Source organism: Mercenaria mercenaria, chromosome 19, assembly GCF_021730395.1.
Source record: "Mercenaria mercenaria strain notata chromosome 19, MADL_Memer_1, whole genome shotgun sequence".
Taxonomy (NCBI): Eukaryota; Metazoa; Mollusca; class Bivalvia; order Venerida; family Veneridae; genus Mercenaria; species Mercenaria mercenaria.
The window spans coordinates 15,380,955-15,396,288 of record NC_069379.1 but is presented as its reverse complement, the minus strand read 5'-3'; the positions used below and the strand labels follow the sequence as shown (position 1 = coordinate 15,396,288).

The window sequence follows — 15,334 nt, the reverse complement described above, 5'->3', positions numbered from 1 at the left end:
GTCATACAGAAACAGGAAGTGAATTGAGTCAGGATAGATCTATGTTTGTAAATTGAACAGAAATTTGAGTTTATTTAATAATTTTGACTTGGATTGAATACAGTTTTATAAACAGTAACTAGAAAAAGGCATACATTATTTATTCCCAACCAGTCAAGATGGATATATGGCTGAATTTAAACATAATACCGATTTTATTGGCTGTGTTTACATTTGTATTGACAGGTAAATTTATTTCTAAATTTTCACGGTCTTCGAAGTCGGTGGACAAACCCACGTAAATGTTCCAGATCATAATGTAACATTTCATTTAACTGAATGGTACTTAAATACATAATTTTTAATTGATCACAATGTTAGTTCAATACAGGCAGCACAGAAAAGTCCAGACCAGAGTATCAAAAGAAGTGTATCATACACTGTATTCTCGATATCAACATTATGGATAAAATCCCGTTTTCCGGTATTAACCACCAATAAACGCCGTTCCCGGTTTTATGGGGAGGGGGGTATCGGCCATTACACTACATGGCGGTAGTGTTTAGATTATCCTTTTTTCAAGTTTTAAACAAAGAAAATGAAAAAAAAAGTATTATAGATTATTATTAAACTTTGTTGCAATTAAGATGTAGCAAAAATATCCTCAAAGTTTACTTTATTTTTGAAATTTTATCGTTTATTCTACACTGCTGCTTCCGTGTCTCAATACCGAAGGTGTGAAATTATTCTCATTTTTCAAGGTAAACAGAATATTATTGCAAATAAGATGTTGCCGAGGTCGTAGAACAGTATTTCCATTGTGAGAAATTAAGAACTTTCCTAAATCCTTATCTTCTGGCAAAAATAATCGCTAATATTGTACACGGTCTTTATATCGCTCAATCTCGCCAGCCCCCCTGACCCTATTTACGGAAGGCAGTGGCTACGATTACGGTACCGTAATCCTAGCCTCCGATTCTAGGATTACGGAAGTTCCGTTTTCCTAGACATACCTATGAGAATAGGCTAGGATTACGGAAGTATTTAAGAGGCATCAAATATTATACATGCATAAATGATGTTGTAAACTTACTTTTTTCACTTAAAATAGCGAAATGAAATACGAAAACGAATACGGGTGTTGATTTCGCCCGATTCTATATGCGAGGAAATCTAAAGTGACTGGCAAAATCAAATCATAAACTTTTAAGGAATAAATATTTAAAAAAATATTTTTGAGCTATTATTAAGAATATATATAATTCTTCATTTGTCTGCCAATTTTCAAACAAGAAATATATTTATTAAGTGTGGTTTTGGAAAGAAAAACTTATTTATACATACGGATGTTGATTTCGCCTGTTTCTTTAAGATTATACTAACCCGAAATGGGTGATCGATAGCACGAAATAATAGGACAGGCATGAAAAAAAAAACACACACGATATTTTTAGTGAAATAAGTTAGTTTACAATAACATTTGTGCATGTCCTAACATACATTTGATGCCTCTTAAGTATTTCCGTAATCCTAGCCTATCCTCATAGCTGTGTCTAGGAATACGGAACTTCCGTAATCCTAGAATCGGAGGCTAGGATTACGGTACCGTAATCGTAGCCACTGCCTTTACGGAAATACCGGAAAACGGGATTTATCCTTAATGTCGATATTGTCAATGCCTTTGTCCACAGGCACGGGTCCAGTGTATATTTCTTGTTTAAAGGTGGTCAATCACATTTAAGCAAAATTTAGTGACATTTTTTACTTTTTGTATATTCTGTTAGAGATTTATTTAAAAAACAAAAATACCCATTACTTACAGTTAGATCCCTGTTAGAAATGTATACTTTATTGATTTTCATAAAAAATTGTAATTACTCCCCTTTAATATGAAAATATTTAAAATGCTTGGTATTTCTTTTTATTTTCATATAATTCCGAGTTTTACATTCGCATTGGATAGATATACCAAATATTTAACAATCTGAATCAAAAGGTGGGTTTTAAAATGCATGTAGCTTCTGAATTTCATTTTTTTTCCATTCTATCTTGGTTGTTGCGCAACCAAGATAGGCAAAGGGAGGTAATAATAATTTTTCAAACTTGCATTTCTAAACCCACAAAAGCAAAAAATGAAAATTCCTTTGCTAATATGCTTGCGTAAGTCTTACGGCATGCAATGCATACTGCCATACTAATGTCAAGAGTTTAGGTTGTTGGTTTTCCCGACTTAATTTTGTAAAAGCCATATATCTTCCAAAATCTGGGTGATCACAGATGACTTCAGTTTCTTTCGAGACTTTGGAGGAAGTCATTATACGTAGAGTAGTTTCCCTTGGCGTAACTGCCCCAAAGAACCGTAAATACCAGAAAGAAAAAGGTCAGAAACAACTTAATTATCCGTTCAGTGTGCCAAGTAATTAATCGGTCAGGGAAAAAGTGAAGTCGGCGATCGCGCTCATGAATGCAACGCCGACGATTATTCGATTGTTGCCGATTGTCGGCCCATCACTATGTCACAGTATCATATATATGAAAAGGTGAACTATGCAAGCTTAACGCTATGTGGGAAGTTACTCGTCATACTTGTAAAACATTCCAAAATCGGAGTTCATACACTTTCAGCTGCCACCTGCATGATCGCACCTTCGAAACATTTAAAGCCTTCCATATATACTAAACTGACCCCATGAATTGCTTTGAAATACACAGTACAAGGCTCTATGAGCGAAATACTTCAGTTATCCTCGGCAATTTCAGCTGCCAAACAAAGTGATAAAAATAAGGAACATGTCCGCTATATGGAATGAAATAGACTTTAAATAAATCTTAAATCTTATTAGTTTAATCAATTCACCATTATCAAAAATAAGTGTCACACTTCTGATTTTACTAGCTTAGAATTAAATGCTGTAATAAAAGATTAAAGTTTGAATTCAGCATATTATTTGTTTGGAAGTATATATTGCTGTCTTAAATACTAAAACAAAATATGATAAATTATTTAAATTAATTTGTCACACTTTTCATTAAAAACATTTAGTGTCTAAGTACCGAAAGCTTAGAAAACCCTTAGACTCTTAGAGGATGTTATTTTCCAGGGATTGGAATTCCCATCATTCTGCATTTACTGATAAAGTGATATTTCCTGCCCAGGGAAAAAACTTCTAAAATTTAAAAAAATTGGGAAATGCTGTAAAAGGGATACCTATTAAGCTAATTATTAAACATTTCATTTTTAATTACTTACTTCATCTTCTTCGTCCAGAATGGGACATAAGGACGTTTCCGTAACAGATTTTGTTTTACAGAATGGGGGTGTTACATGTAACTCCATACCTAACCCTCCTTATAAATTAATTAAATTATTAAACATTTCATTTAAGTTTAAGTCATGGCTTTTTTCTTTTATAATATTAATAACGGCTGTTTACAGTTTAAAGGCCTCTTCCACTCGATGCATATTTTTTTTAACAAATTATCAAAGCTGGGATGGAAAAAACTGCATTATCATTGCCTAATTTCTGTGGGGAAATTGTCAGATATATGCAGGGAATGCCTGAAAAACAAGTAACATTAAATCATTTACAAAATAAAACAAACTTCTGGTCAAGTTCTTTTGAGAAATTACCACTCCATCTTGAAAATAAATCTAATAAAACTGAAAAAGTATACTGTATGATTTATATTTTATGTATAAAGAGAATTTTCACCAAACATATTATGAGCCACCCCATGAGAAAATTAACATAGTGGCTATGTGACCAGCATGGATCCAGACCAGCCTGAGCATCCGCGCAGTCTGGTCAGGATCCATGCTGTTCACTCTCAAAGCCTATTGCAATTAGACAAACCATTAGCCAACAGCATGGGCACGGATGCACAGGCTGGTCTTATCTATGCTGGTCGCAAAGCCACTATGTTGGTTTTCTCACGGTGCAGTGCAATTACGGTTAGAGCAATCTCTTGAATTTAATAAAGACTTGAGTTTGTTTTTCATTTTCATTTTAGATAATCCTGTCTTTATTAACTGTGAAATTATTAACGCAAGTTTTTATCTGCTGTATAAAGACTAGTGATGATGTTATTTTTAAATTTTGATGTGTTACAACCCGAAAAGATATCTGTCATTCCGATATGAACCTAAAACATAGACATTTATGTTATATTGCTACATGCATTTTATAACAATATAAATTATTATAGTTTTATTTTATTTTAAAAGAAACATTTGCAGAAAGTAATTTTTGGGAGCTGTTTTTTTTCTTTTCTCAGAAAAAGACCTCTTTCCCTACTTAAATGGATATTTTTGCTTATTAAAATTCTTCTCAGAAAAAAAAGAGGATTTTTTAAGTATAAACTTTAAAGGAACTTTATGAAATGTATTGTTTTTATTATGATCAAATTTTCCCCTTGGGTTATTTTCCTTTCATAACAAGCCAAGAGCTATAAAAATAAATAGATCGGCAATTTAAAAGGCATATAGAGCAAATCTCGCTAACATCCCGTGACAACTAATGAGATCTGGTTTACTGGAAGTGGCGCGTTCTCCATGCGCCAATTTGAATGCGAAAGCAATTATTCATCTGTAAATTAATTATCACCTTATGACCACGCTTCTTTTGATGGTAAGAAACGTGTACTCTGTGTCTTAAGACTATTTCACATTAAACTAATGTTGTTTCAGAAGCTAACATGTATTTTAAATGTAGTCTTAAAGGTACAAATTGTAACTCCATGCTCGCTGATTTTTGGTTTTTACTAAGATAACACCGATTGACACGAGATCACGCGAGATTACAGCCAGTTGCCATTCTGTGTATTTTATACTTCTTTGTAACAAGTAATCACCATTACACCAAAACTAAAAAAAACCCAACTGATTTGAATAAATATTATTATAACTCTTATCCTGCTAAATTTCTATTATGAACATGTCCATCTTTCAATTTGGACAGTATCATTAATCATCAAAAGGGGTGCATAACATTAAGATTGACTGAAATACAGAATGGTGAACAGTGCAGATCATGATCAGACTGCATGGATGCAGGCTGATCTTGATCTGCACCGACCACACAGGCAGAATCAGTTGTGTTCAGAATGATAATGGATGTTATAAATGTGTGTCATGATTTTCAACATGTCTTTTCAGTTGAATTGGATTGAAACCCTAAGTTCTGCAACCTTTAACCCATATCATGCTGGACACTATCGATTCTGTCTTTGCCATCAGTGCAGATCATGATCAGCCTGCACAGCCATGCAGTCTGATCAAGATCTGCACTGTTCGCCATTGGTCCATGCAGTCAGTATCTTTTTGGTAAGCACCCCATTTAACAGTTAATGGTACTGTCCAGATTGAAAGACAAGTTCATTAATGTAGAAATTTAGCAGGGTTAAAGTTTTGTATGTAGTTATAAAACAAATTACATAAGGTGCAACATTTTGACCTATTACTGTTTATTTGACAACCTGCTAGGCAAACATTTCTTTCATATTTACTTTGGTTAACATATGATATACCATTGATAGGAGAGCTTAAGGATGTTTTGATTAAAGATTTCTCAATAAAAGCTTTAATCAGTCATGTGCAACAGTGCGAGATGGTAGAAAATGAATAAAACCTCATATTTTTAGTACTTTGTTAAGTGTTCAGAATCATTATAAATGTCAGAGGTCACAAATGTGCTGCTTGGCTTAACAAGAAAAAAAATCTAGATCTGAAAACTAAATTAGTATTTATGATTTAACATCATTTCATACAATATTTTATGAAATCTGATTTTCTGATGGCTGAATGCTTCTGAATATAACACTGTAGATCCAGTTTTATTAACTACCTGCTTGCCAAAGATCCCTTTCATAACAAAAAAAGTATTTGAATTTTATAAAAGGCTGCTGGGGTACACATATATATCTTGTGCATAATCCGTTGAAATGCAGTTTCCCATCATCACTGACAAATTTAAAATTCATGAATTTTTAGAAGCTTAATTTTATAAATTATGAATATCTAACTATTTAGATAGGAGTGAAGATCCGGCTGTGACTAAAAACAGATCTGGTGCACCTGTGATATATTACAGACTCCGGTATATACCGGATTCAAGCAATTTGAATGAAAAATATTTTAAATGTATATATTTTGTTACCATGGTGATACTAACCCTAACCTTTTAGTCAGTATATTATTAGCTCATCTGATTTTTTGAAAAAAAATGATGAGTTATTGTCATCACTTGAGCGGTTGTCGGCGTCGGCGTCTGCGTCGGCGTTGCCTGGTTAAGTTTTATGTTTAGGTCAGCTTTTCTCCTAAACTATCAAAGCTATTGCTTTGAAACTTGGAATACTTGTTCACCATCATAAGCTGACCCTGTATAGCAAGAAACATAACTCCATCTTGCTTTTTGCAAGATTTATGGCCCCTTTTGTACTTAGAAAATATCAGATTTCTTGGTTAAGTTTTATGTTTAGGTCAACTTTTCTCCTAAACTATCAAAGCTTTTGCTTTTAAACTTGGAATACTTGTTCACCATCATAAGCAGACCCTGTACATCAAGAAACATAACTCCATCTTGCTTTTTGCAAGAATTATTGCCCCTTTTGGACTTAGAAATCAGTTTTCTTGGTTAAGTTTTATGTTTAGGTCAGCTTTTATCCTAAACTATCAAAGCTATTCCTTTAAAACTTGCAACACTTGTTCACCATCATAAGCTGACCCTGTACAGCAAGAAACATAACTCCATCCTGCTTTTTGCAAGATTTATGGCCCCTTTTGGACTTAGAAAATATCAAATTTCTTGGTTAAGTTTTATGTTTAGGTCAACTTTTTCTCTTAAACTATCAAAGCTAATGCTTTAAAACTTGCAACTCTTGTTCACCATCATAAGCTGACCCTGTACAGCAAGCAACATAACTCCATCCTGCTTTTTGCAATAATTATTGCCCCTTTTGGACTTAGAAAAATCATTTTCTTGGTTGAATATTATGTTTAAGTCAACTTTTCTCATAAACTATCAAAGCTATTGCTTTAAAACTTGCAACAGTTTTTCACCATCATAAGTGGACACTGTACATCAAGAAACATAACTCTATCCTGCTTTTTGCAAGAGTGATGGCCCTTTTTAGACTTAGAAAATCATGGGTAGGACAATATTTCTATTATACAAAAAAAAATCAGATGAGCGTCAGCACCCGCAAGGCGGTGCTCTTGTTATAGGTTATTATCTTTTTATCGGGAAATATGCACGAGTTCTCCAGCGGAAATATTGCGCGACTTTAGGAGCGCAGTATTCTTCTATTATAAAATGTTTAAAATACGAAAGTCAGAGTGTGGGATGCAGTTCCAACAAGATTATGTTTCTGATGTTTATTAAAAGACTGTCCAATAATGTTCACAAGACATCCTGAATATTCAATAATTTAACAACAAACATGGAGATCCACAATTAAACTTAAACAATGTCCAAATACAAGAACTTTCTCAACACACTCAGATGTCCAATATTTAGTTTGTCTGGAGGTCCAGAATCAACTCTCTTAACTTATATAAAATCTCTGGAGGTCCAGAATAAAACTTTCTTCACATTTTAACTGTCTGGAGGTCCAGAATCATTCTCTTGAATATATAGAGTTTCACAACTCAAACTTCAAAAAATATCTAAATAACCAATCAAAATGTAACTAATCTTTTTCATACATGATTGGTTCATTGAAATAAATAGTTAAATATTATTGGTCTGATTTAATCACATGGTACAGAGTGGGAGGTGCCACAGAATTTGAGAACTTCTTGATTTGAAGGTATTTACACCAATTTAACTTAATACCTAACACGGCGATAACTTATCAACTTATACAAAGCTGAAAGCCTATTCTAAAGACAAAAGTCCTTAACAAAACTAAAGGTGCTAATGGAAGCCATAAGATAGTAACAACATTCCAGGATTAAAAAGCTGCCTTACATACCAGACAATGTTTTAAGAAAAATATATAAGAATTTTTGTGAGTTTTAAGGTCTTTGAGTTCAAAATTGAATATTGAAATTATGAAAAACATAAACCTGATTTCAAGACAATCATTTTGATACTAAATTTGGCTATGAAAGTCAAGATTTTAACATATTGTGTTTTTATTGACTAATATTTTTTTTTATTTATTATGACACATTACATAATATTATGTATGAAAAAAGAAGCGTCATAATAATTCCTCCCGACTTCTTTTACTTTGGACCCTCAAAGTCTTTTTCAAAAAGAAGTTCATTTGTACATGATTAGATATTTACAAAGCACTCTAACAAGAAATATATGCAACAAGTGAATTTATCAACAACTGCATATGATATGTACAATTAGTGTGCACAAAAAGAAAGTTTGATGCAAATCTGATTTGGGACAACTTGTCAACCTTTTGATATAATTTTACCGGCATATTTTGTGTAGGCTTTGGGCACTACATAATTATAGACATTTTCTGTCAAACATTAATTTAGGTGTTTGAACCTACGTATTTTACAATACTGCATTTATACACATTTTAAATAACATCATTTTAAGTTGGCATTTGAACAGTAAATTACAATATGCATATATGCACCTGTATCAGATATTTTCTGTCACTTAAATTTACCAGAAGTAATTTCTGTTTTTACCATAGCTATTAAATACTATGTTTAGCAAATTTTGCTCATATGTTAATACATATTGTAAAAAGTAGCCTCTGAAGTTCAGAACTTATTATGTGGCCTTCCAAACAGATAGTACAAATGTATTAGTTAAAAGTAGCCTCTCAAGTGTAAACTTATATAACCAAAGCTATATTACAGACAACACTGTTTGTAAAATGCATATGCCTCTTAAGTATAGAACTTATATTACACGAGGCAGTCAAAACTGGTATATTTTGTTGCAAAGAGCCTCTCAAGTTACGTAAAACTTATGTAAACGAGGCTGTCGAAACAGACAATACATAGTTTTATGAAAAGCATTAAGCCCTTTAAGTATAGAACTTACATAACATGAAGCCATTTAAACAACAGTATACAACATGAACAAGTTTTCAAATACAATGTACATAGTTTAAATCATACACATTTATGAAACGAGAAAAACCATTCTGAAAATATAAGCCTCAATCGTTATTGCAGAAAATTACTCTTATTATATGAGCAAAAACAAATTAGAAAATAAAAACACAACTTTAGAAACAGTTCCTTCTTGTCAATATAATACTAAATGTCCTGATTTAGTCCTGAATTTCATTGCAATCCGTTACCATTGCTACTTCTTTTAAGAACTTCTGATGACACATGTTTGTGAAATGGTTCTTCTTGCCACATATTGCACATTTATTATCAACCGCAAAACAGTTACTGTATTTATGAAACACAAAGCTGCCACATCTTTTACAGTTAAATTGTTTTACAGGTTTTTTGGCTTTTCAGTTGTTTCTTCATAAATTTCATCTAGCACTCCTATAAATTCTTGTTCTGAATGATCAAAATATGCTGTAAATTGTTGTAAAGAAGAAATTTCATTTTGTAATTGCAGTATTTTCATTTGATGTACTTCTTCACATGATTTCAGTTTGGATTCCAATTCTGAATTTGCTTCTTTAAACTTACAGAACATTTCTTCTTTTTTCAAAATTAAATGTTCTGCTTCATTTTTAGCATTTTCCATGGCCTGGCGACGGCGCTGCTCATTTGTCACTTGGTTTTGTAATTCCTTTACTTTCCCTTGAAGTTTCAGATTTTCAGTTTCTAGGAAAGATGTTCTCTGTTCATGTTCTTGATTTTGGGTTTCCAAAACTTTTACAAAAGCAATTTTAACAGATTCATGTTTTGGAAAGAATGAGTTGAGTTCACTGGTTTCAAGTCCAAAAAATGGAAGATTTTGCATATTCATATTCTTCATTCTAATGAAATTTGTCATTCTTTCTGTGTCTCTTTTCTTTTTACGTTGATATTGTAGCGAAGTTGAAAAGTTACCTCTGTGGAAACACTGCCTAGCAAAGTGTCCATATTTTCCGCATTGGTGGCATCTGGCACACCTGGCTGAACATAGCGTAGCAGTATGGTAAAGTCCACATTTCACACATCTTGTAATATTTCCGCGGGGTAATTCAAGATGAACACTCATTGTTATTAGTAACGTTGGGGAATTCGTCATCAAATGGTATAGCACTTGCTTTGCAATGAGAGCATCCGAACTTAAATCGATACCCGGATTCTCCACCAAAATATTATAAAATGTTTAAAATACGAAAGTCAGAGTGTGGGATGCAGTTCCAACAAGATTATGTTTCTGATGTTTATTAAAAGACTGTCCAATAATGTTCACAAGACATCCTGAATATTCAATTTTAACAACAAACATGGAGATCCACAATTAAACTTAAACAATGTCCAAATACAAGAACTTTCTCAACACACTCAGATGTCCAATATTTAGTTTGTCTGGAGGTCCAGAATCAACTCTCTTAACTTATATAAAATCTCTGGAGGTCCAGAATAAAACTTTCTTCACATTTTAACTGTCTGGAGGTCCAGAATCATTCTCTTGAATATATAGAGTTTCACAACTCAAACTTCAAAAAATATCTAAATAACCAATCAAAATGTAACTAATCTTTTTCATACATGATTGGTTCATTGAAATAAATAGTTAAATATTATTGGTCTGATTTAATCACATGGTACAGAGTGGGAGGTGCCACAGAATTTGAGAACTTCTTGATTTGAAGGTATTTACACCAATTTAACTTAATACCTAACACGGCGATAACTTATCAACTTATACAAAGCTGAAAGCCTATTCTAAAGACAAACGTCCTTAACAAAACTAAAGGTGCTAATTGAAGCCATAAGATAGTAACAACATTCCAGGATTAAAAAGCTGCCTTACATACCAGACAATGTTTTAAGAAAAATATATAAGAATTTTTGTGAGTTTTAAGATCTTTGAGTTCAAAATTGAATATTGAAATTATGAAAAACATAATCCTGATTTCAAGACAATCATTTTGATACTAAATTTGGCTATGAAAGTCAAGATTTTAACATATTGTGTTTTTATTGACTAATATTTTTTTTATTTATTATGACGCATTACATAATATTATGTATGAAAAAAGAAGCGTCATAATACTTCCGCTGAAGAACGAGTGCATATTTCCCGATGCAACGATAATAACCTTTTTAGCTCATCTGATTTTTTGAAAAAAAATGATGAGTTATTGTCATCACTTGAGCGGTTGTCGGCGTCGGCGTCGGCGTCTGCGTCGGCGTTGCCTGGTTAAGTTTTATGTTTAGGTCAGCTTTTCTCCTAAACTATCAAAGCTATTGCTTTGAAAGTTGGAATACTTGTTCACCATCATAAGCTGACCCTGTATAGCAAGAAACATTACCCCATCTTGCTTTTTGCAAGATTTATGGCCCCTTTTGTACTTAGAAAATATCAGATTTCTTGGTTAAGTTTTATGTTTAGGTCAACTTTTCTCCCAAACTGTCAAAGCTATTGCTTTGAAACTTGGAATACTTGTTCACCATCATAAGCTGACCCTGTACAGCAAGAAACATAACTCCATCTTGCTTTTTGCAAGATTTATTGCCCCTTTTGGACTTAGAAAATCAGTTTTCTTGGTTAAGTTTTATGTTTAGGTCAGCTTTTATCCTAAACTATCAAAGCTATTGCTTTAAAACTTGCAACACTTGTTCACCATCATAAGTTGACCCTGTACAGCAAGAAACATAACTCCATCCTGCTTTTTGCAAGATTTATGGCCCCTTTTGGACTTAGAAAATATCAGATTTCTTGGTTAAGTTTTATGTTTAGGTCAACTTTTTCTCTTAAACTATCAAAGCTATTGCTTTGAAACTTGCAACACTTGTTCACCATCATAAGCTGACCCTGTACAGCAAGCAGCGTAACTCCATCCTGATTTTTGCAATAATTATTGCCCCTTTTGGACTTAGAAAATCATTTTCTTGGTTGAGTATTATGTTTAAGTCAACTTTTCTCATAAACTATCAAAGCTATTGCTTTAAAACTTGCAACAGTTTTTCACCATCATAAGTGGACACTGTACATCAAGAAACATAACTCTATCCTGCTTTTTGCAAGAATGATGGCCGTTTTTAGACTTAGAAAATCATGGGTAGGACAATATTTCTATTACACAAAAAAAATCAGATGAGCGTCAGCACCCGCAAGGCGGTGCTCTTGTTATTACATACGCATCTACACGTATAAATATTATGTAAATATAAATATGTTCAACAGCCTGAATAGGATTGGCTATATTGAACTATATAGACAAAACTAGTGCAACAACACACACTGAATTACGTCAGGCATCCGATATGAAATTCAGGCGTCAGTGTATGGAAAAATATTGACGTTTCCGGTACCAGTGTAACTTAACGGGGAATAGAAACGTGTATGTAATAATGCATGTTATACACTAAATGCATGCGGACATGCAAACAAAATTGCGTAATTTTGCCATGAGCTTCAAATGATAATCACTTTCGGGCATGTGCAAAACGGCTGCGCCAGATCTGTAATGAGAAACATTGGAAGATGTGGGGTATAGAAATACAATGTATCTTTCAAGCTTAGTTTATATTTGCAAGGCTTTTATTTCATTCCCTACAGTAAAAACTAAAATGTAAAAATTATATTTATTTAGAGTTTATGCCATATAATAAACCTACAGGAGCACTTGATTAAGATTATTCTAACAGCTACAGGCACTAGACTGATAATAATGATATTTCTACATTTTTCAATTTTTTAGTCTTTTTTTCAATTCACTGAGACAAAAGCCAGTTTATTTAGGAGCTTTTCTTAGAGATCTTATGTTTATATGGCATTTGACCAAAGATACACACTGGCTACATTCACGATTTAAAAAAAAAAATTAAATGAAATATAGTCTAGTAATTAGTCTACATTGTACGTTAAGATCAGCTTTGAAGATGACCTCATGTATATAATGTTTACGCAAACTCCTGTGTCCGACTCTGCAGTCCTTTATTTAAACAGTCAGTTTAAATATCCTTATATAAACATGCATACAATTTTACTGCCTTTATTTTTTTTTTCATGAAACACATTCAAAATGAAAAAGGAAGATTAAAACTTCAGTACAACCTTGAAATGTAGGGGCCTTAAGTGTTTGTGTGGAAAGAATGGATCCGCAGTAGGCAAGAAAAATAATCTTGCATATTTGACTGTCATACAAAACCAACAATTTTTGTTAATCTCAAATCACATTGGACAAAATTAGTTCCTGGCATCTGATTGGTTAATTTTGAGCACAGTCTTGAAATTGACCAATGGTAAGACTGCATTCTGAGTCTGATCTCAAAACTCTGTTTTATCACTTAAGAATGCAGTAATTCAATTAGTTACAAGTCCTGATAAAAAGTTTATAACTCTGACTCAGGTACTCTGTGTGACCAAAAGGTGAGAAATGTTGTCTGACCCAGGTATGACCTTCAGGTACAGGTAATTATACTTTGCTGTCAATGGACGGCCACTGCTTAAGAGGTTAACATCATTATTAGTTAAGCCACTAAACTAGTCTTGGTATTTACGGCCATTTTGATATTTTTTTGTATGATGACATTTGTGCCTCTTTAAAGCTGCATATTTAGCAGCTTTCAGATTTATTATCATATTTTTTTCAAAATGAAGAATACCGTACTCAATAGGCTTCCTACAGTGTAAAATTACAGGCATGTTTACAATAGAGCTCAGTGATTCCAATTTGTTTTAGGAGCATGTTATCTACAAAAACAAACTGTTTTTGCCAATTAAATGTGTAAAAAAGGACTTTCGAAAGCCTTTTTCCTGTTTCATTTATTGCTACAGGCATGTGATATTATATAAAATAAAAAAAGGGATTTAGCGGAACTTATCATACACATTAAAAAATCTAAAAAAAATTAAAGTCTGGTAGATCAGATTCCGTTTCTTATAAAATATTATAAGCTGTGCCATGTGGATGTGCAGTCTGGTCTGGATCCATGCTGGTCGCAAAGCCACTATGTTGGTTTTCTCATGACACGGCTCTTATATGTTAACATGGTGTCTATTTAAAATTTTGGATTTTTAACGTTGATCTCAGGAGGCATGTCCCTTTAAACAACTGATGCATAATCTATGAATGTTTCCTTATTATATTGAAAGGTGAAGTGTCTGTGGAATACAGCCTTTGGAAAGCTATCAAACTAACAAATTCAAAACAGAAATTACCTTTTTAAACTGATAACTGTATACCATAGTACATTGTACAAATGTACTTGTACAAATATAAGATTTGAAACAAAATCATTCACTTTGAAAACCAATATGAGGATTTTCAGCTTTAATTATGTATGAGGATACAAAATTTGATTAAGCTGAGAAAATTAGTGAGATGCACAAATTTCACTTTTTCCCACATAAATCACTTTCTGCGAGGCCAATACATTGTCAATTTGATGTTCTCATTTTAACTTGTTTGGTTTACACCCACCCACCTGCAAAGCACTGCTTATACAATATTTTATTATTATTATCCCTCTAAGTTCCGTCATACAAATCAGGCATACCCTAATACAGGGTACTTGATTGTAAGCTTGTTTTTTGTGCAATTTTATTCTGTCAGTTTTTATAAAGTTTCCAAGCAGCATGCCTCCAGATTGTTCGACAACAACAAAAAAAATTATTTTTTTTAAATATCTTGAAATAAATGCTGTATTTCTTAAGGAGGCTTTAAAACTTAATTACTGACAAACTTTATGTTATGGAAACACATGAGAATTTGTAGTTTTTACTGAAAATCGAAAAGTGTTTGTCACGCGTTTACTCCAGGTAAACTGTCTCGATTATAAATATCTATAGTCATTAGTCACTACTTCAGCTATAGCGCTATTGGTTACGACGACGGGAAAATGTCTTTATTGCCAGGGCAGTCCGGGGTTCGATTCCCGGCGCGGTCCTATTTTTTTTTCTTGGTTTGGAACTTTTAAAATATTTAAGAAACAAAAATTCATATTCTAATGTTTATAATATGACCAAACTTCAATTTGAAAGAAAGATTTTTTTTAGCCAAATCTGGAGGCATGCTGCTTTAATTTTCGCTATATTTGCGAGGTTCTACATCTCGCGAAAATTAATCCTGGCATAAATGTTTACCATCGGTATAATTCAAATTAAAGTACATGTACAATGTACATGTAGGATACCTTTTTAACAATTTCGTTAATATTAATCCTTGCGAACATACTCAAAATTCTTAATTTGCGAAAGTTTGACCCAGCGAAAATATGTACTTTTACAGTACTTGGGTAATTACAAAA

General features: G+C 32.8%; 1 protein-coding gene across 11 annotated transcripts in view; it reads left to right on the top strand.

The window, feature by feature from the left end:
- LOC123542283 (disintegrin and metalloproteinase domain-containing protein 10-like) overlaps positions 1-15,334 on the top strand; it is an 85,508-nt gene continuing 70,174 nt past the window's right edge. For 10 of the 11 annotated variants that reach the window (XM_053531876.1, XM_053531875.1, XM_053531877.1 and 7 more), the window contains exon 1: positions 2-225. In XM_053531876.1, coding sequence (XP_053387851.1) covers positions 159-225 — 67 coding nt within the window. In that variant the 5' untranslated portion in view covers positions 2-158. Of the gene's footprint in view, positions 226-15,334 lie in introns of all 11 variants that reach the window. The other variant, XM_053531873.1, reaches the window with a different exon arrangement.